The sequence below is a fragment of the Nymphalis io genome, chromosome 5, assembly GCF_905147045.1.
Source record: "Nymphalis io chromosome 5, ilAglIoxx1.1, whole genome shotgun sequence".
Lineage (NCBI taxonomy): Eukaryota > Metazoa > Arthropoda > Insecta > Lepidoptera > Nymphalidae > Nymphalis > Nymphalis io.
The window spans coordinates 8,935,150-8,957,643 of record NC_065892.1 but is presented as its reverse complement, the minus strand read 5'-3'; the positions used below and the strand labels follow the sequence as shown (position 1 = coordinate 8,957,643).

The window sequence follows — 22,494 nt, the reverse complement described above, 5'->3', positions numbered from 1 at the left end:
AATTTTAAAAGAAAATAGTATCGTTATTCGTTTTCTGCCCATATTAATTACTTTAATTTAGTAAACACCAATTTTAATTTATAATTTCACTACCAATATTTATTAAATGTAACTATTAGCGCCATCTAGTACAATCACATCGCAACTCTAAAGATATTTCTATCTTAGTTAAGGTTTATATAGGTGGTTGTTACTTTGTTTGATTTTGTTATATAAGTGTTGTATATATACCTAACTCTTATATAACCACCCTTACGTGACGCGCTTTAGTGTTACATAATATTGTTATAAATTCTTGTTTTACAGCCTTCAAAATTATATAAATACCCACATATCATAAAATCAAATGAAAATATCATATAATTTATATTTTAAAACTATTGTAGACTATTGGAGAAAAATGAAAACAATTCATGCAGTTACACATATATTTATATAGTAAACATTGATGTATTTAAAAAGATAAGAAATAGAGAAGAATTTGGTGCAAGAATTGGTATTGGGGCCCCAAGTTGCCTTAACCTATACACTAAAATACAACAAAGAGAAATACATTTATTTATCAATCTTTACTTTGCTCTTCTCCCTGAGATATGTCAGCCTTAAACTTCTTAGCTTCTGTCTCTCCAGAATCATCGCACACCTCTTCTTTGCATATTTCATGTAAATTATACTTTTTATATGAATAGTAATTATCCACAATACTTAATAAGCAAATGCCTTTTATTATCTCCACTATTATACAGAGGCCTGGATTTTTCAAATCTGCCTTGTTTCCACCATTCTTCAGTACTATTAAGTCAGCGAGTTCTTTAATGATAAGATCTCGAGAGGCACTACTATTTAATCGTTTGTTAAAAATAATTGCAAATGTTGAAGGTTCCTTCAAAAAGTATTTATCAAAGAGTTTCCCTGCAGATTCCATTATATCGGGCAAGTTTGCTTTGCAAGTTGCCATTATGGGTAGCAAACGTAATACGTGTCGTGTTTTCTGCACTTTTGTCGTAGTCAAGTCTTTTATGATTGCTGTTGTCAATTCTTCAGGACTGGGTAAATTAGTTTTGATAAAAATACAGTTTGATACTCCTGTCTCTACGACCTGAAATCTCTTATGCTTGAGAGATTTTTGAGAATCTTTTCTCATCGAATCCACTTCACGCCTAAGCATATCTCCAATATCAGTCTCATTGTCTGTATCAGTATCAGATCGCTCGTCGGAATCAACAGTTGTTGGCTTAGTGCCGTAGTCTTCAGTGTACAATTTACCCGCATACTCATTTAATAAATTATACATCTCCTTTACACAATCTTTCTCCCTGAAGTTACATGTGCAGAAGAAGCCTCTAAAGCCGGGTTCCAGGAAATATTTATTTCTTCGTTTACGAAAGTAGAATTTTTTCTTCTTTCTGTTGTCGCCCATTGTATTTCCAGCAATTTCCACCTTATTTCAGGCGTATTTCAGAGGATAAGATGTGATATAACTATTATTACGTGAATTGAATTATGAAATCAAAATAACACCGCTAAGATACACCCATGCTAACATAGTTGTCAAATGTGACTTCAATTTAATGACAGTTGAGTTTAGAATGGCGATTGGCGACTCAGGAGCTATGTTACTAGCCTAAAATAAATTTAAAGCTACGGATATTTTAACTCTTGTAATAAAAAAAAATAATTGGCTTTTTTAAGCACTTTGTACATTACAGTTTTCCGATATTACCATGCGAATAACACATTTTGTCGCTCATTTAGAGGTCCGTGTCATCCTTTCGTGCTCTCTCACCTGGTAGTATCGCTTAATGTGCTGCTAGAAAAAAAATCGGTGAAATGCTCTACTCGGCACTTTGTCAAATGAGCCATGATAAACGCCAGATACCCTTTCTTACAACAACGTTAAATAAAAAAACTTACAATATAACTTGATTATTAATTGAGACATGACTTTTTTTTATTATTTCTTATGTTTATTATTATTAAGAAAAATAATATGAGAATTAAGTACTTTTTAATAAAAAAATAAAATGGATTCTATTGTGTGGTTTATTGTAGTTTTATGAAGTAGCAATACTTTGCATCAGTACTAAAAACTAAGAATAATATCCATAAAGAACAAAACAAAACCATTATTATCAGTAATTTTATTGCTGGAACTACATACTTATAATAATTTATATTAAATATTAAATTACTTCTAATTATGTACATTTCATATTTTAGTTTGTAATTCATTGAATAAAAGTTCTATAACAAAAATAAATCTTAATTAATAAAAATACTATTACAATACTTTAAATTTTCGCTATTGCGTTACAGAAGGCGTCTCTCTAAAAATATTTCCAATCGAAATGTCTGGATAATTATTTTCCAAAAACGCAATACTTGGTTTTCATAACTGTTGGAAGATTCGTAACTACTGGTTTCTTCAGTTTCGGGCATACAGTGATACTGAAAGATAGAATATAAAAATAAATCTTAGAAATTTAGCTCAATTAAGGAATTGACATTATAAATATATGTAATTTGAGGACTCATACTAATTTTAATTATTTGATAAATTTAGCGGTCGAGGTATTGGCAGGGCAGGGGGTGCTAAGATAAATTTAGCAATTTTTTTTTCTTTAAATAAACATATCCTTTAGTTTAAAATGCTTATTTACATTGCACCTATAGAGCAAAGTATCAAAAGACGTATAAGTCAATATGTGCAAATAGATAAATCTTAAAATAAATAAACATACATAGTGTTATATTCGATTGATGTAAATTTTATGTATTCAACATAAATGCTAGATGATTTGAGTAATCTCCAGGTCATCGGGTTAAGGAGGTTCGTTTCATATTTCCATTCAACAATAACCGATAGCGGCGGGTGTCCAGTGTCCTTGAATGACATCAATTTTGTATCCAAATCTCCGGGTTTATAGTACTTTCTATAACAAAAAAAATTATCACTTTATCTTTATCATAGCAAATTAATAAATTTTATATGAACCTAATCTACGTAAACTAAGCAATACTTATGCTACAAGCTTTTACTTAATTTATAAACGTGCAAAATTTAAATCTCTTGGGTAAAATACCTAAATGCAACTCACATAAATCATTTAAACTTGCTAATTGTTATAGAATGTGCATATATATAGTAAACTGTATATGTATACATACAAAATTATATATGAATGTGAGTATTGATTACCTATAAACCTTGACAAGTAGATATGGTTTTAAATCTAAATATGTAACTGTTTTACTAACGGTACAAACAAAGTTATTAAAAATTATGCTTTATCTAAATTACGTTTGATAAAAAAACATATAAAGTATCATATTAGGAAAACAGTTACGGTTCAATAATAATTATTATTATTTATACATTTGATAGTAATGTATTTAGGCAAAAAAAAATTGTATATAAAAGTTCTCTGAACGTACATTGATTGACGTCATATTAATTAATTTTATCAATACATCGCAAAGTTACAACTCATTTACTACACAGTGTCAAACAAAAATCAATATTATATAAACAGAGATAAAAGAGTTCCGTGTGCACGCATTCTACCTACAGCATTTATATAAATATTAAAAAATATTATTAAATAAACAAATAAGACTGAGTTTCTTGTCGGAACCGGTGGTAGCTTAACAATTTTTTTTAGTTGTTCTTTGACCATTCTAAAACCCTTGGAGTATAGTCGAATAAACTGTATTTAGATTTAAAGTAAAATTAAATATTATAAGATATACATATTTAAAATAATATATTATGCAGTGAAATCACTGAATTTATTGATGAAACTCTACAACTAAAAACATTATAAAAAAAAACAAGATGATGCAAAAACTCGGATCCTCGGAATGAGTCGCGAAAGTAAAAATATATGAAATAAAATATGATGAAAATATTATAAGTAATTATTCTATGAGGCAATAAAAACAACTTACTGTTCATCATTCATAAACTTGTGATCACTTTTATTATTATTCCTATCAACGAGAGTAATAGAAACTCTACCAACGTCTGGACCGTGGATCCTGCTCTCAGTTGAATTGGACACCTTCAATGTGACCTCGTAATGTACTCCTGAAAAAAAGAAATCAACTATATAGCTAGATATATAAATTAAGTAAGTAACAGCCTGTAAATGTCCCACTGCTGGGCTAAGGCCTCCTCTCCCTATTTTGAGGAGAAGGTTTGGAGCTTATTCCACCACGCTGCTCCAATGCGGGTTGGTGGAATACACATGTGGCAGAATTTTGATGAAATTAGACACATGTTTCCTCACGATGTTTTCCTTCACCGAAAAGCACGAGATGAATTATAAACAGAAATTAAGCACATGAAAATTCAGAAGTGCTTGCCCGGGCTTGAACCCACGTTCATCGGTTAAGATTCACGCGTTCTTACTACTGGGCCATCTCGACTATATCGGGGATCCTGGTCTCCTCGGTAAGTCGTAAATACGTGTAAAAACGTAGGCACGACATGAGATGAATTCGACTTTGACCAAATCATATAAAGTAAATTATATAGATAAACTATGATATATGATATTACTTACTGCAAAATGGTTTTGAACTTCCAGTTAATGAAAACAAGGCGATATTACTGTTCGAGTCCACGAGCCCTCCGGTTTGTAGTTGTTTATACGCATTTTGGGAGTGTAAACCAATCGGCACGCATAAATGCTTGTGGTCACACGTTGTACAATTTCCTTCTAAGAATGCCTGTAATTTAACAAAATCTTACACATTTCTAATTACAAACAAATCACTGTCTACCAACATTAGAGCCGACATGCCCAAATGCCCAAGTGGCTAGGACGCGTAATTCTCAACCAAGAAAAACTCAACGCTGAGTTTTCTCGTGCCTTATTTGTAATAATTTATCAAAGCATAATTTAAACAGTACTAGTTTACGCACGCGTTTCGAGTCGGCAGGTGCTATAGATATATATATATAAAGCCTATGTCCTTCCCTGTGGTTCAAGCTTGCTTTATACCAAATTTTATCAAAATCGGTTCAGTGATTTTGCCGTGAAAGTGTAACACAGACAGAGTTAGTTTTCTATTTATAATTTTGGTAGATTTAATTCGATTTTAAGGTTAGTTGAGTAGTTAAGTTTCCAAGTTAACAAAGTATGATTGTTAAAACATTAAACATATAATTAATTAGTTTTTAAACAACTACTAATTTACCACTCCAAAAATATCAAGTATGTGTTAGCGGAGACGACAACAGCCCAAGGGGTCAATAACTAAAACGGACCCTAAAATGTCGAGCATATTAATATAACCAAGCCGACATAGCTCACCTCATACGATTTACATTGGATAGCCATGAATGGACAAGGTGGCGCAACACTCTCTGTGAACAGTTCGTAACTTCTCTCGTGGTTGCAGCTCACGTACTTGACGACTTGCTTGTACATGTCGTTGTCCATGCCCTGGTAGGTCGGAGCGTCGTTTTTGCAGCCCGGCTGGATCGAACCGCCGTTCGGATAGAAGTCCACGTGACCGATTGGTTCCGATATACCGAAACCTGGAAACGTTTACAAAAGTTTAAATAAAATTCCCATTAAATAGCAATATAATCGTAAAGCCAAGTACAGCCGTCTACATTTCCTAGGTAAATTAAAACGAAACACAATTTCGTGATATGTACATTCTGTTGGATACCTATATAAAAAATATTATCTGTATTTATGTTTATTGAAAAATAACATGATAAAAAATATACTTCCATTTTAAGAATTGAAGAGAAGGCTACTACGGTAAGGTGTGGATTTTAGGACGGCAAATTTACGGAGCAAAACTTGGTTAATGAGAGAAAACTAACGAACATTTAATTTTTACTACGATGACGGGTACGACAGTCTTCCACAGGCTCGCTTCGTATCTCACTCGTGACATGTTGAGAAACGCACTTACAGTGAAACGCTATTATTATGCGTATTATCATTATTATAATTAATGTCGAGTATCACATACAAAATAATTTCGCAGACCTAAATTCAGATAAATTAATTTCCATAGGCATCGATCAAAAATACGATAACCTTAAAACAAAAGTGAGCGAATAATTGTATAATAATATATGACAATTACCTGAAAAGTATAAGGGCATGGCATTACTGTGAATGATATCTACGTAGCTAGCATCGGATCTATCTAAACGTACTAAAGTCACAGTATTACTAAAATATGGCGCAGCAGGATCTAAGCCCGTTATCCTTCCCAATTTGAGACTAAATTTCTGAAAAAGTAAAAACAAATTTAGAATCAAGTTACCTTTCAGACTTTATTGTATTGTTATTATTTGATCGAGAGATTCCTCACCTTTTGTAACGTGTGACCGCAATATCCTCCCAAATGTGCTCCCAATGAATGGCCAATAAAGTGAAAATTGTCCAAATCTGATAACTGTAGTACATCCTATGACATACATTATTATGAATTAGTTGTATTAGAAAGAATAATGTAATGGAATACTAAGTGTTAACTAATGATAATAATATGTACTACATATCTGGATTATTTCTTTTTACTTACATATATGTTATGTATGAGGTAAGCGGTCATGGCACCAACTAGTCTGATGTTAGCCACTGCTTGGCCGTATGGTGGTTGTGAACCTCTACGCCAATCAACTACAACTACGGTCGCTGCATTATTTCCTTGTAAATTTAAAAGGGCATCCGCCATATTTTGAATCTAGAAGAATTTACAGTTAAATTATTAAACTACTTCTATTTTTTTACGAATCTATTACAGTATAAAAGACAAAATATACTTAATTAAAATAGGCTAACAGATTAAATATAAAGCTACTACTTGCACTTATAATATGCAACTAGAAGTATTTATAATATGCAAATAAATATATAAATATTCTTATCAATGAATACTGACTCCAAACTTTTTCAGCATCTATGTATATGATATTGGACAGATTAAAATACTTTATTTATTAATATATTATTAACAAGAGCTTTAAATTGATTTATTATTAAATGTTAAATAATATTTCATTGATAATATAATTTAATTCTAACCCAGTGCTTATGTCCGCCTTCCAAAAATCCGTGAGAAATAAAATAAAAGGGGCCCCTCGAATCCAGATTAGCGTTTCGAATTTTAGCCGTATCCTTCGCTTGCAATAACACGGGTATCTTTCGATTCCGTCTCGTAAACACGGCATATCTGCAACAATTGAATAATATTAAAGAGTTACTATTAAAATATAAAAATCCGAAAGTCGCTAACAAATTTATTGTTATCTTCATTGACGCTATAAACCTATATTCAATCAATTGCAAAACTTAATGTTTTGATAGTCAGCTTTGATAAAAGCTTTAAATGGCTCGTCAATATTATTTTAAAGTATAATTTCGTTATCTTCGACCAACGACAAACCCTGCAGAGTCCAAAGGTCTACACCCTTTCAATATGATACACGTTACAAATGACCAACTTATTTATTTATTGATAATACGTCACAATGCAATTGAAATGAGACGGATAAGTGTTTTGTCTCTGAACGATGTCACGGACGAGCCCCCGTCTTATCACAATGAACTGTACTATTATATTTTTAATTAGGTAACACTGTACTTAGAACGTTTTAGGGGCAAAGAAAAGTCATAAATATATTTATATAAGAATCGAATTATTATTAACTCGTATAAAATCAGTGTTCTAATACCTGTGAAACGTGTTGCTGCGTGCACGTATTATTTTACATAGATTTGTGGACCGAGAGTACTACGAATATAATAATACATATGTGGCGATTAAGAACGTTCAAAGATTATTGTTAATTATTGCGTTTCATAAACAAAACTATAACAGAAAAATACGATATTCTGGACTAGTTATGTCATTAAACCTATAAGGTACAAAATTTATTTTAAAATAGCAACGAAGCATGCAACACGTTTGTAATAACTTATAATAATTAAATAAGTTCGTCATATGTTTTTTTATAAATTTGTAAACTGCAAAAAAAAATCATAGACAATACTCATAAGTAATTACCTATTTTTATAATTATGACGGCATACTTCATTTATTTATAAGCATAAATGAAAAAATATAATAATTGTATTTATCATCGAATATGATGCGCATGTTGCATCGTATGAAATGATTACTTGAACGATACCTAATTAAAAAGGTCTTATCAATCTTCGTACGATTGACTGCGAGTCTAAAATAAACAAAACTTATCTTTACACGTTTAATGACATCATAAAGTAAAGGACACACCCTCGACTATCAACAAGTAACAAAAGTATTTCGAATATAATATTAGTTTAGAAAAGATTTATATTATCAAATTTCTCCAAAAAGAAACAAATTGGGATTCGTCGAATGCGATTGAAGCGATAAGGCATTATTTGTTTATTTTTTGGGATTCTTTTTTTTAATCGTATAGGTAGGCGGACGAGCATATGGGCAACCTGATGGTAAGTAGTCACCAACGCTCATAAAAATTGGCATCGTAAGAAATGTTAACCGTCACCAATGCGCCACCAACCTTGGGAACTAAGATATTGTGTCCCTTGTGCCTGTAATTACACTGGCTAACTCACAATAGTAATTACTGCTGCTTTGCGGTAGAATATCTGATGAGTAGGTGGTACCTTCCCAGACGAGCTCGCACAAAGCCTTACCACCAGTTCTTTCTTTCACCAAACTTTCTTAATAATAGTTTTATATAATGGTGTATACCTATTCTCCGAAAGCTTCAATCAACTTGATAAAAGTAATGTAGAATAAATAAAAAGGAAGAAAAAAAACAATATTAATTACAATAAGAGTCAACTAAACGAATATTTATTCAAAATATTATTAAAATTTTATTTCAGTCCTACCTCCTATCTGTTTTAAGTTTGTTAAGTTATATTTATACATCATCATCAATATAATATAGTTCATTATATCTATGTCTAATTACGAATGAAATCATAACTGATTTCGTGTCTTAGTGTTTGTGACACGCAAAAACTACACAAATGAAAAACATATTTGTTTACATTATACTGTGTTATGATAAGGGCAAATTATTAAGAAAGATTGTATGCAGATACTGATAATTATTCTAGAAATCATATACGAGGGGTTTAAAATTCGGTCAAATAGATAAAACTAGGCGCAAACTAATATTAGAAGATTCAAGTGCGATGACACATTTATATTCTATAAATAAATATTTGTATACGCACAACCCAACCGACTATCACGAGTATAAATGCAATGTATATGATATACTGTAAAGATAATAATAAAACATTACAGAAATAAACGGTGAAAAATAATTAATAAAACAAAGAGAAACCTCGGAAATTATTGTATAATGCGTTACATTTTTTTTTTAGAATTAAGCACCATGGACCAATTCATAGAGCCTAGGGACAAAAAAAGCTTTAATTAATGTTTTACATTATACATTTTATTGTTACATTATTAATACTGCGACATCTAAAGATAATGACAAATATGTCTTCCGAATTTTTATTTAGAATTTTAGAAATCTACAAATAATCTTAATAATCATAATAGAGTTTTAATACATTGTAGTTTGTTCAACGTTCGACAGCAAATTGGCCGAAACGATTTTTTTCCACTCGGCTAACTAAACCTTGACATTACATAGCTACATATTAAAAAACATAGAACAAATTAAAGACTTGCCTTTTAACTGAATATATTGTCACGTCAATTTCATCGTAGTAACTAGCTATCATTTCTATAAATAGGTACTTATATTGGTTTATAGATAGGCCTAACCCCAGCAGTAGGGACATTTATAGGTTGTTACTTTACTGGTTAATATCGTTGACGTTAACGTTTCGCTAGCGTTAAGTCTCAGCGTTTTTTTTTTGACAAATTTTTAAATTCTTACTCTCGCCGTAATGTCTCCGGAATTTTTTGTAATAGTTCAAAATTTTATACATATAAAAAAAATGTTCCGTTGTTGGTGCGGTATGCGTTCCTAATCTTTTCAAGCCGATTGAGTTGAAACTTTGTTTAGTTGTGTGAAAGTTTCTTGACAATTGTTAACATAAAAGAAAGAGGCTTTGTTAGTTTATGATAAAAATCTACATTTAAGGAAGAGAGACGGATGAATACTTGAATGGAATCTGCACTAATCTCTAAACAACTGGGATCTTTTTCTATTATGAGTTTTTGTCGTTCACACATTGTGAAAATATTATCTAAGTATTTAAATAATACTTGAGGTAAAAGTTACTCTAAAACAATGAACCAGCATAGAAACTACAACATAGCACTCACCGCACACCCAGCGATTCAGGAGACACGGGGAAATAGTTGTCAGGACGGTGTTCCGTCCATGGATAGCCCTTCGAGAAGCAACCATAAGGATTGTAGCATCGCTCCAACTCCGCATCCTCTTATAATACAATAAAAATTATTAGTATATTTGTTATAATACTTTAAAAATATATTAGCATCTTAATAACATTACAAATTTAGGCAATCAAAACGAAAAGAGAAAAAAATATATTTATTGTTTTGTCTAGGGATAACAATAAAACCGGTTCATCATCGAGCCATAATTTTTTTCTAATTTATATTATCATAAAATGAACTAACCATAGAACGTGCTAGGAAAGTTGGTGACACCTGTCGAATTCTGTTTTTCCATCAACACCATAATAGTTTGCAACATCAAAGTCGCGCTCGTTTTGTTAAGCATTTTGAAACGACAACCCAACGACCGTATTAACGAAACAATGTTATATGAACCCGAAATTCGACCTACGTGCCTGTGTCACTGTACTTTATCAGTAATGAAATTTAATTCCTGTGTATCGTTAAGCCGTACAACTATTAACTCGTCTGAGTTTGAAATGAATTGTTTTCAAGGCGTATCTTGTTTATATAGTTCATAATTGCACTGAATACAACCTCCTTCGGTACGTATCATGGACTAATAGATCCGCATTGCTGGTAGTTCGCAGACGTTCCGGGATATGCCGATAAGAGGGGTTACGACGTTATCAATACTCGATTATTTGTTAAATGCTATTGACGCACGAACAGTCTGCTCGATTGTGAATACAGTAATTAATGATTAGGAACAGTATACCACGATTTGTATGTAATGATTACTAAGCTGATTTTATCTACCCTCTAATAAACGTCTAGACGGGATGACGCTGTGTAGGGGAAAATCAACTGAATGTTTATTAAGCAATGTTTTATAAGCAAGGAAAGATATTTATAGCAACTCTTTTTTAAATATTTAAAATCCATTCGCAGTTATTAAAAAGGATCTTGTAATTAGGTACCTACTTTATTTGTTCATAATACTTTTTTACTGTGAGTACCTATCAAATGTTATATCCGGCACTGACGTTTCAATGTTTGTTTTTAAGTTTCCCATTTATAATAAATATCCAATTTAAAAACACACTTATGTAGTAAATAATGATAGCCTTTATAATTAACTCAACAAATGGACTTTGTAACACGATAAATTCTTAAAAAAATATAATTTCGTGAACTTTACACAAACAACTGAATCATTATTATAATAAACAAAAGTAAATTCCTTTAATGGCCACAATTTGTTTTGATAGACGTGAACAGCTAAGGTTAATTAAAATCTGACAAGAGATAAATGGAATGCGCGGGAAACATGAGACGTGACAAGACGCAGATGTATAATAATCACACACTTACATCGTTGTTTACTTATATAGTAAAAACAACTAATAAATATTGTATTACAATAGCAATCATCTTCAAGAATCTAAATCATATATAATAAAACTAGATCGGGGCCATTTCTGTTCATATAATATTAGGCTTAAGTGACATACACATATGTATAAATATATTTTTTTATATAGACTGTATTTTTTTTTTTTTTTTTATAGAAAAGGAAGGCGGACGAGCATATGGGCCACCTGATGGTAAGTGGTCACCAACGCTCTTAGACATTGGCATTGTAAGAAATGTCAACCATCGCTTACATATCCAATGCGCCACCAACCTTGGGAACTAAGATTTTATGTCCCTTGTACCTGTAATTACACTGGCTCACTCACCCTTCAAACCGGAACACAACAATATCAAGTATTGCTGTTTTGCGGTAGAATATCTGATGAGTGGGTGGTACCTACCCAGACGAGCTTGCACAAAGCCCTACCACCAGTATGTATGTTGATTGTGTAACTTGCAAAACAGTCCAGTCAAATTAGACATCGAAGGTTACAATAATTCCCATAGAGCCAAAAAATGTTTGAAATACTATTATAAACTAATTGTGAAAAGTTGCAAAACATCGATACTCCTTGCAAAAAACTTTGTTCATAAAAAAGGTAGCGAAAATGGTTTTTTCCTTTTTCTGCTAAACTATGAGTTTTACAGCAAACATAGCTCAGATAAAAAATGTAGATCATTTACACTTTACTAAAAATGTATCTACACTTTTTTTCAAAGAATTTAAAAAATATTTCTTCGTAATACGGAGACCTAATTGTAACTTAGATTTGAAGGACCTATGCCGAACAGCACTCATAATACCATGGCTAATGTTTGTGTATACTAATTTTAAATGCTCTAAACTGATGCATTTATTTTTCACAATAACTTGCTCCAAAAATAAGTCAGTGACTCTGGAATGATAGTGTGTATGTCTTTAAACATATTACCTGGTGGAGGATAATTAGAATCACCCTTCGAGGCCAGGACGTGGAACTTCAGTTTGCTACTTGGGGTGTCACTTCGATCGCAAGCTGCGCAACGTCGATAAGGTGGTGAATCATACCGCGGCCGCCTGGTCGAAGCTGCTTTTTCGATCTTTTCACATGCCGACTAGCACTGAAGACCAAACCGTGGAACTACGGAGCCTACGTTCGCTCGCGCCTGAAGTATGCGCACCAGAAACGGCGGTTGTAGATCTAGCAAAACTGTGAATGATAGTAGAAGCCCTGAGGTATGTCAGAAGCGACGTGATGCATCGAGACAACAGTACAACTACTATCACCTGACATCTGCCCCGTTGCAGGCTTCGATAGCAGCGACGATTAGGGCCACTAATGGCAGTAGGATGACAAACCACCGGAGTTGACAATTTCACAGATTAGACACACCTTTTAAGAGAAAAAAGAACACCACATAACGAAGACAGACACCGGGTTAAGTATGACCCTTTCAGGCCTAGGGATTACCTCGGCAAGATAATCTTACTGGGGAGGACTAGTCCGGGTAAAGGGGCAACCTCGGGCCACATACCCAGACTGGCTTTTAGTCCAGTCAGGACAAAAGCCCACTCACTAACTAGTTTTAAGAAACACAAACAACAAAAAAGGGGTGAAAACTGCCCAAGAAAGTAATAATTTCAAGCTTTATAATCGAACTTGTATCTTGCGCACCACGAACAGGTTCTTAAACCTAATGTAATCTTTAGTTTTAAAAATAAAAATAACAATTGGTACATATGCTTTTCAAATCAAATTTTAAAATATATCATTATTAAAACAAACAAAAGAATGAAATAAAAAAAAATCTTAGTTTTCAGTCTCTTATTTTTATTAAATGCCTCTTTACCTGAGTAAACACACGATTTCAAATATAATTATTTCATGCAATGTTCCTAGGTAGCAATCAATTATTTTTAAATTATATAACTTTATATTTTTAATAACATAATTTAACTAAAAAAAATCCACAATAATGGATTCTAGTCAAAACATACCAATCTTATTGTATACATACCCAAACTAATAAATGCTTATAAAATTCATATTACGTTAAAATTAACCACAGAGTTGAAGAAATAGTGAAACACTACGAGTTAGCTTTACGCGATTTGTTTTTTGAAGGTGTTGATGAAAAATTACAGTTAAAGGTCAAGTCTTCAGTGAAAATGTCAGACATTGATGTGGCATCATTTTTATTCGGGGTCTGTAAGAGATATCTATCAAATTCCTCAATATTCTCCTTATCCTGCATTTTCACTTCTGAAAATCGATATGTTGACTTCTTGTTTGAACTTTCACTGGTTGGATAGAACTGCATACTATCGGTTGAAGTTTCGTCTTTGAAACCACTATCGACCCTCATCCAATTTACATTTGATATTTCTTTTAAAGCTGCCTTACTAGTGTTCATTTTAGTTACAGTCAACTCTGAAGGTTTTATGGCACTTTCGTAGTAACTAGAAGCGTTTGCGTAGAATGTATTCTCATTAAACCCACTATCAACTCTTTTGAAACTGGTCGAACTGTCTCCGGTTTTTGTACTATTCGTATTGTAGTCCAACTGAGATACATTATCAGTCAAAAATTTGAGATCAACATTATTAAAATCTATCTTCTTATCCTCCATACTTAATGGAATATCAAAATTATCTAAGCTACTATCTAAGGACATTTGCAATGGGCTAAGTGCGACTGGTGCACGAATTTTACTAATCTCATGAGATAAAACATTTGTTTTGCGTTTACTCTTAATAGGAGTATCATCTAATAAATTAACACTAAGTATTTTAGTGGAAGACTGTACTTCATGTGACTGCTTATTTATAGATTCAGTTTGTACAAATTGGTGGATGCTGGTATCCTCTTCTATAGACCATACAACTTTTTTACTAACTGGTGAGCTCTCGGAATCCACTGAAATATATATCATAAATATGAGAATAGTTATAACATGGGTAAATAAAAATAATTAAGATCCTAATTTACAAATAATCTAATATATCTATATCATGATATATACATCACAGCCCAACATCCAAATTTGTCAAAATCAGACTTATTTTCAAGTCAATAATATTGAAAAGTATTTTCATTAATAAAGAAATAACGAACACTACAGAATTAGAAAAACAAAACACTTTAAAAAAAAATAACCAACAACGTCTAACAGAAATAAATGTCATTCTAATAATTATAACATAGAAGTTCTGTTCCTCTTAAACATTTTATCGCTAACAACTTGCAAATACTTCTCGAATAAGAGAGACATGTAGTATATTTCATATTTGTTCATTAACTAAAAGATAATAAATCTTTTAAATACTTAAAAACTAATAACTAGTTGTCAGTTTTATTTTTAGTCTTAAAGTAATCCAAAATAAATTACCTTGTGAATTATTATGAATGGAACTATCAATACTCATGTCTCTACTGAAGTCGAGTTTTTGAACTGACCGACTTCTAGACAAACTTGATAAGCTAACACTGCGCTTTTCCAGAAAGGATCCACTCCTTGTTTTGTGTGGAGAATCTTTTAGTGAAGTACTTCTTTTCAAAATCGAATTATTTGGTGTTACTTTACAAAAACAAGTTCCTTTCTTCTCACTCTCTGGCTCAGATACAATGCAATCAAGGCAAGTTGCCATTGTTTCAGATTCAGGAGATGTGAAATTATTTTTCTAGAAAAATACATAAATATGACATTAAAAAAACATTGTTTTATTCATTTGAAATATGTAAATTAAACATAAATGAATGAACATAAGACCTATGTTGCAATATGTTGAAAACATAGCACAGCTACTGAAGCAAACTACTTAACCAATCTCGTTAAGATTTGAAGCAATGTTGATTCTCAGGGAAGGACATTAGCTACTTGTTTCTATCTAACACCAATTAAATATAACACATAGGCGAAAATTTTACTTCTAAGTGGTATGTTATACAGATACATAGCAATGCTTTTTCTCATCATCATATGCATGATGGTTGAGGTATAGTCAAGGTCAATTAGTCAGAGAAACTAAAGATGAATGATTATCAAATGAATATTAAAACGAGTGTAGAAATAATTTTAAATCTTACTTCATCATCACTGGAGGTAGCTTTGGCGACAGGCGATATAGAGGCACTTGCTAACGATGAAGGGGTTTTTGACTCCTGGTTACTGCGCTTCGGCGTCCTGAACTCAATTGGGCTAAAACAGGGCTCACCAAAATCGACAACATCAAGTATTTTGTTACGGTAACATGGTTTGTTACTTATTTGACTTTTGTGGAGTGGGGTGCCAAATGTCCTTTTCATACCTTTGGCTACTAAGTCACGACTCTGTAAAATTAAATATAGTTGTATTTAATATAGAGATAGATTTAATAAAAGCACTAGTAAATAAAGTCTGAGAAATTTGTTTTATATTAGTTTATACGTTAGGAGACTACAAATATTGGACCATCCCTAGACAGTATTGATTTCTATAGTATACTACATTTTGACCTAGGAAGTAAACCAGTTTTTTAAAGCCATACAGTGATCTTCCCACAGAATATATATGCACAGCTTGCGTCACCATCAACAAATCCAGGTAATAATGAATAAAAATGTGTAAATTAATTTGACATTTTCATTTGAATCTGAAAGTCAAATTCCAATAAGAAGAAACACAAAAAAAAGTAATTTACTTTTTATGTAACTGAAACTGCATAATATAAATATTCATATCTCTATTCTAAGGTATAATCGTTCAATTCCCACTTTATCGTTCCTATAGCCATATTCCAAGATGTGTGAAGACAAATAAACAACTTTGACATTGAATTAATGTGAATAACCTATGATATTTATTATTAGGATTATTAGGATTATGTAAGGAACATATGAAATTAGCGTTTTGTCGTACTGACCACTTTGGTCTGAAATATCTCCTCTTTGGTTAAGAATTCCAAATTCAAATTTATAAATTCATTTAGCTGGTACATTTGAATTTTGAAAACAGTCATTCATTTGTTTTTTCTTCATTATTTTTTTTCTTTGGCGTCGCTTATTACCGCACAATGGAAAACATGAAATATCAGTATATTTACTAGTACGAGTTCTACCGTGGCACCAGTTCTGCAGAAACAACTCGAAGGATTAATGATGTGTACGGCGCTGGTGTCGCAAAAGAAAGCACACAAGCGTTTTTGGTTTCAACGTTTTCGTTCTGGAAGTTTCGACCTTCGGAACCAACCCCGTGGACAGCCGGAGACCGAAGTGTAAAATGAAGAATTAAAGGCTATTGTGGTAACGGATCCATCACAAAACACTTCAGAGATAGCTGCAGGCTTCGGGGTAAGTGATAAAACTGTATTAATCTACTTGAAGCAAATCGGGAAAGTAAAAAAACTTGAACAATGGGTACCACATGAATTTAGTGAATCGAACTTGCAAACACGCGTCGACTGCTGTGTTACTTTGCTCAACCGACACAATAATGAAGGGATTTTAAATCGAATCATTACTTGTAATGAAAAGTGGATACTGTACGATAATCGGAAGCGCTCGTCGCAATGGCCGAACCCTAGAGACCCAGCCAAAACCTGCCCTAAACGAAAATTGACTCAGAAAAAGTTACTTGTGAGTGTTTGGTGGACTAGCGCCGGTGTCATTCACTACAGCTTTCTAAAATCTGGCCAAACGATTACGGCAGATATCTATTGTCAGCAACTGCAAACCATGAAGGAAGAACTAGCTGCTAAACAACCGAGATTGGTCAATCGCTCTAGGCCACTGCTCCTTCACGACAACGCAAGACCACACACTGCACAACAAACAACCAGTAAGTTAGATGAGCTACAATTGGAATGTCTGCGACAACCACCGTACTCCCCAGACCTTGCTCCAACAGATTACCATTTTTTCTAGAATTTGGACAACTTCTTACAAGGAAAAAAATTCAATTCCGATGCGACAGTCCAAAGAGTTTATTGATTCTCGTCCCAATGGTTTTTTTAGTAAAGGGATCAATGAGCTACCTATGAGATGGCAAAAGCGCATAGATAACAACGGTGCATACTTTGATTAATGAAATATATTTTACAAAACAAAATTGACTTTATATTCCACCCGTACAAAACGCCAATTTCATATGTAAGGACCTAATATTTACTATGGGTTCTTGAAAAAATTGTCATCATTATGAGTAAATAAATAAAAAAACAGTTAAAAAAAGTAACAGCCTGTAAATGTCCCACTGCTGGGCTAAGACCTCCTCTCCCTATTTGAGGAGAAGGTTTGGAGCTTATTCCACCATGCTGCTCCAATGCAGGTTGGTGGAATACACATGTGGCAGAATTTCGATGAAATTAGACACATGCAGGTTTTCCTCACGATGTTTTCCTTCACCGAAAAGCACGAAATGAATTATAAACAGAAATTAAGCACAAGAAAATTCAGAGGTGCTTGCCCGGGTTCGAACCCACGTTCATCAATTAAGATTCACGCGTTCGTACCACTGTGCCATCTCGACTTTTAAAAGTCGAAGAAAACAGGTATATTGCAAATATTACCAAATCAGGACTAAATAACACAGGCGTATGAGCCTCATAGCTAGAAAGAGGACGCTGTTCTATGTTTATCTCATCATCAGTTTGTTCGGATTCGTCATGTTCCATATCACTGTGTTCCTCAAAAAATAACTTCCGTCTTAATGAACCATTTGCTGTCATTTCATATTCACCATATATATCCTGTTCCTGAAATTTTAATGTTATCTATATTGTTTGAAAAATCTATCTCATTATTAAAATATAATTATTTATATCTAAAATCAAAATTAAATTATTATTTTATTTTTTAATGATTACATAACTTATGTTAGTTAAATAGTTCAAAATCATAATAACAAACCTGTGTATAAGTACAGAATGGTTGTAAGATGTTTTCTATCTCAGGTGGAAGATTTGGTGGTAATGTCAGCATAGTTTGAGCAGCAGCTAATGCAAAATAAGAGTAAATCAGACAGTGTAAATTTTCAGGTCTTACATTTATAAATATTTATTGTAAATTGGTTCATTCAAGTTTTTACAATAACTTATATATAGTGGAGATAAAATATTCAGCTAAATGTTTGAATTCAGTGAATGTCATTTACAGAAGAAAAGAATTTTTTTAAAAAAAAATTTGGATCCAATTACTGCTTTGTCTAGTTATAGTTAGTTATTAAGGAAAATGTAATGGAAATATAATTATGGAATAGTTTTAACAATTAAACTATATGATAAGTTTTTATCTAATAGATATAGAAAAAGCACCTTCTCTAACTATAGTAGTTTTTTCACTAACAAAGCTAGTGATGATAAGACTATTACTATCAGCAGATGTTTGCAGTGGTTTTATTTTTTTGGAAATTTCCAGTGGACTAGGCATCACCATCTCTTGTGAGAAAAATCTGAAAAAAGAAACAGTAATATCACATTACATACATTTATCTCATAATCATCAAATATTTATGGTAAATTTGTTGACTATATAGATGAATCATTGTTAATTAATACAGAACATGATTTAATGAAAATGTATCTAAAATTTAAACTTATGCAAAAATAAAGTTGCTACTTTTTATTATAATGCATAGCTTTTTATATATGCAAAATATTGCAATATTAAAATGTATACTTCTCGTTTGCTTCCTCTGCTATCTTTTCTAACACGGGATCAGGTGATGGTTCAAACTGACTATTGCAAGCTACGATGTCGGCGGGTACCAAGGTACATGCTTGATCTATATCCCATTTGAATGATCCATTGCTAGACGCTTTGTACATTTTACACATACCAGGACTAAAAAAAATAGTTCGTTAATTTCCAAAAAATTATATAAATTTTATTAATAATTAAGAAATTAAATATACGTACCTGCATATTGGTTTGTGTAAGCTTTCAATTAAAACTTTATCAAAGGGATTGCGAACCTTACTACTCGTTGGAGGTGTAGATTTTTTATTATTACTAGAATTATCATTTTTATCACTCATTTCGAAAATAGCATAAACTTTACATTACCTAAACAACAATAACTATTCGCGTGGATCCATATAAAAATAATAATTTACAGTTCCGGAGAGTTTAAATACGAAAATTTGATGAATCCACTGGTAAAACCGAATAAAATTATATGAAGATAAGTATTAGGCACTTAGGTAGCTTCTCACAGCTACAAATGTTTTTTAAAGCTACTGAGTACTGACAATAATGACAGTTACATTTTAAGGATAACTCATAGAGAACTATTACTATAGGGACAACTCGATGAGACGATCATTGCACAGGTAATAAATTATAATCACTATTTAAAACTCGATGGAAGTAGGTCAGTGCTGCCAGATGCAAAAACTTACTTATCTAATCGCTATAATGGTGCAAAAAGCTTTAAATTGTATTCACTAAAAATTATTGTTTTAAAAGCTCGTATTTTTGCATTTTTTATGTATATCTGTTGCGAGTCCGTTACATAAATTACATAAAGTACATTACATACATTTTTATTTCTACATTTTTTTTAAACGCTAGCTTAAAATAACAGCACTTCCAAAATAACAGTTTTTTCTTAAAAAGTTTGTCGCGATTATTATTAAATTAAACATAATGACATAAATATTAAACGCAAATAATGGACATGTTTCAAATTCCACTTATAAACCTGAAAGTAAAAAAAATATGTAAGTATTACATTAATGCGTTTTATTGTTTTACAGTACCTATTATTGTGAGGTACAATACATATTTTTTTTATTTTTATGAATGTTTTTATATATATATATATATATATATATATTGCTAAAATAATTATATATATATATTGCTAAAATATTACATTTTACTATGAAATCACATGAATAATAAAATATTAAATAATTAACATAATATGATTAAAAACCAACCTTAAGTATTATTATGAAATTGCGATTTCGATAATACTTTTATAAATCTAAATGTGTACCCACAAAACATTGTGTGACAATGTGAGTGTTGTAATTTTGGTAATACCGCATTTTTACTTACATTTCTTTATTTTCAAAAAGCGCAACCTACTACGCAATCGTAGAGATCATTTGTAAATAAAACTTTTTTTTATTAAATATTCAAGTTACAATAATTGGTTGGGTGCCAAATTGATTTCCTTACATATTTTTTGAAATTAAAAAGTTTAATTGATTTTGACTGATGACATTGACATGGACATAAAAGTTCGTTTCTTTATAAATAGAAATAATAATCTAAAGTTACTAATCACCATTATCTCTAAGATAATATTATAGTATAACTTATAAGAGGAAATAGTTTATTGATAAATATAAAAGTGTAAAATGAAATTATGCGATTACGAATACGTAAAACTCGTATTTATTTTATGTAGGTACCTCTCTTATTGAAGTCAACAGAGAACAAAATATATTCAAAAAGAACTATCAAAACCCTTGGACAGATACCAACTTGCTTAGTTAGATGTTTAAAACTTCTCTATTTGATCTCCAATAATTGTTAGTTTTATATGAAAAATTGGTTGATATAAATTATGGATGATAGTGAAGTAAGCTATGAGCCAATGGATGTAGACTTGAGTTCTCATTCTATAAGTGCAATGGAGATTTCATATGTGGATCGAAATTTTGAACATTCACCAATAATCATAAAAAAGGAAAAAGATGAAGATGTTGTTGAACAAGAGAAATATATTAACATAAAGCCTCTGACTATTAATAACTTAATTGAAAATCATACATTAACTCATAAAAGAAATCGTGCCTATTCAAAATTTATGATAAAATTTATTGTGTGTGTAATTGTGGTACTGTTTTCTGCTGTTACTTATCAAATAGTGTATTTTAGATGTAACGACAGCCTTGATCTAAATGTAATTAGCAATACTTTAGTAACTAAAGTATATGGACAAACCAAAGCAACGTCATCATTATTAAAGGCACTTGAAAATGAAACAGCGAACAAAATTATAATATTATTTGGAGGTACAGGAGTTGGTAAGACATATACAGTGTCATTAATACTTGATAACATACTTAATTATGGAAACATTTATCACTATACAATGCCAGGATTTTCACAGACATCATCAGATTTTATGTTGGGTCTAATATATTGCGAGTCATCTGTAATAGTGGTGGATGATTTAAATAAAAATGATATTTTAACTGTACAAGATCACATAAAGAGTTTGGTTAATAAAAGCATAAAGTATGCCAAAACATTAACCATTATTTTGATCTATAATTGTGATACTATGGGTGATCAATTTTACCGAAGATGTGATGATACATTTCTATACAATTTAAAACATAGTTTAGCAACTATTGAAGCTGAAAAATTTTTCATTAAATTTGAATCTTTGACCGAAGAACATTTGAGAAAATGTATTGAAAGTGAACTGACAAACAAAAAGCTTAGTGATTCAGATCTTGTTGAAATTATCAAAAACTTTAATGTTACAATTGATGGTTGCAAAGGTGTCTACCAAAAGATGAAATACTTAAGCATAATTTAATTGTAAGGTATGTCATTGATAAAAATAAATTTGTGATTTGTTTATAGATCTGTAGTTTTACTTGTAGATTGTAAGGATTGAAATGTAGTTAAGTAACTAAAAAAACCTGTATTTACTTAAGTGAGGTAGATAGAATCTTAATTAGAATTCTTATGATCAAAACGCTCAGCCATATTCCAGTATTAAATAATATTTTGGCATAAATAAATTGCATTATAA

The 22,494-nt window shown here is 31.5% G+C and overlaps 4 protein-coding genes across 4 annotated transcripts; 1 reads left to right on the top strand and 3 right to left on the bottom strand.

Moving 5' to 3' along the window:
• Nucleotides 1-414: 414 nt before the first annotated feature.
• LOC126768834 (THUMP domain-containing protein 1 homolog) lies at nt 415-1,576 on the bottom strand. Its single transcript, XM_050487183.1, has one exon. The coding sequence runs from the start codon at nt 1,418-1,420 to the stop codon at nt 563-565; it is 858 nt and encodes a 285-aa protein (XP_050343140.1). The 5' UTR covers nt 1,421-1,576; the 3' UTR covers nt 415-562.
• A 548-nt stretch (nt 1,577-2,124) lies between these two features.
• Nucleotides 2,125-11,296, bottom strand: LOC126768816 (pancreatic lipase-related protein 2). The gene is made up of 11 exons (XM_050487160.1): nt 10,624-11,296; nt 10,303-10,420; nt 7,059-7,206; nt 6,556-6,717; nt 6,343-6,438; nt 6,112-6,259; nt 5,319-5,545; nt 4,566-4,731; nt 3,949-4,087; nt 2,742-2,933; nt 2,125-2,448 (listed from the first exon to the last, which is right to left on the bottom strand). Exons 1-11 carry the CDS (start codon nt 10,724-10,726, stop codon nt 2,361-2,363), a joined length of 1,587 nt encoding a protein of 528 aa, XP_050343117.1. The 5' UTR covers nt 10,727-11,296; the 3' UTR covers nt 2,125-2,360.
• A 2,265-nt stretch (nt 11,297-13,561) lies between these two features.
• On the bottom strand, nt 13,562-19,979 carry LOC126768812 (protein aurora borealis). The gene is made up of 8 exons (XM_050487155.1): nt 19,632-19,979; nt 19,392-19,556; nt 19,028-19,164; nt 18,624-18,709; nt 18,284-18,469; nt 15,825-16,067; nt 15,127-15,418; nt 13,562-14,654 (listed from the first exon to the last, which is right to left on the bottom strand). The coding sequence occupies exons 1-8, from the start codon at nt 19,748-19,750 to the stop codon at nt 13,828-13,830; spliced, it is 2,055 nt and encodes a 684-aa protein (XP_050343112.1). The 5' UTR covers nt 19,751-19,979; the 3' UTR covers nt 13,562-13,827.
• A 1,026-nt stretch (nt 19,980-21,005) lies between these two features.
• Nucleotides 21,006-22,313, top strand: LOC126768827 (uncharacterized). The gene has a single exon (XM_050487175.1). It carries the CDS (start codon nt 21,292-21,294, stop codon nt 22,273-22,275), a length of 984 nt encoding a protein of 327 aa, XP_050343132.1. The 5' UTR covers nt 21,006-21,291; the 3' UTR covers nt 22,276-22,313.
• The last annotated feature ends 181 nt before the right edge of the window (nt 22,314-22,494 follow it).

Coding starts and splice junctions, on each gene's coding strand:
- LOC126768834 (XM_050487183.1), bottom strand. CDS start 1,420: ATGGGCGACAACAGAAAGAAGAAAAAATTCTACTTTCGTAAACGAAGA.
- LOC126768816 (XM_050487160.1), bottom strand. CDS start 10,726: ATGCTTAACAAAACGAGCGCGACTTTGATGTTGCAAACTATTATGGTG. Junction 6,439..6,555: donor ACCTCATACATAACATATAT/GTAAGTAAAAAG, acceptor TGTATGTCATAG/GATGTACTACAGTTATCAGA. Junction 4,088..4,565: donor AAGTTCAAAACCATTTTGCA/GTAAGTAATATC, acceptor TCTTTTTTTCAG/GAGTACATTACGAGGTCACA.
- LOC126768812 (XM_050487155.1), bottom strand. CDS start 19,750: ATGAGTGATAAAAATGATAATTCTAGTAATAATAAAAAATCTACACCT. Junction 16,068..18,283: donor TGTTATTTAGTCCTGATTTG/GTAATATTTGCA, acceptor TTAATTTTACAG/AGTCGTGACTTAGTAGCCAA. Junction 15,419..15,824: donor CTACCTCCAGTGATGATGAA/GTAAGATTTAAA, acceptor GTATTTTTCTAG/AAAAATAATTTCACATCTCC.
- LOC126768827 (XM_050487175.1), top strand. CDS start 21,292: ATGGATGATAGTGAAGTAAGCTATGAGCCAATGGATGTAGACTTGAGT.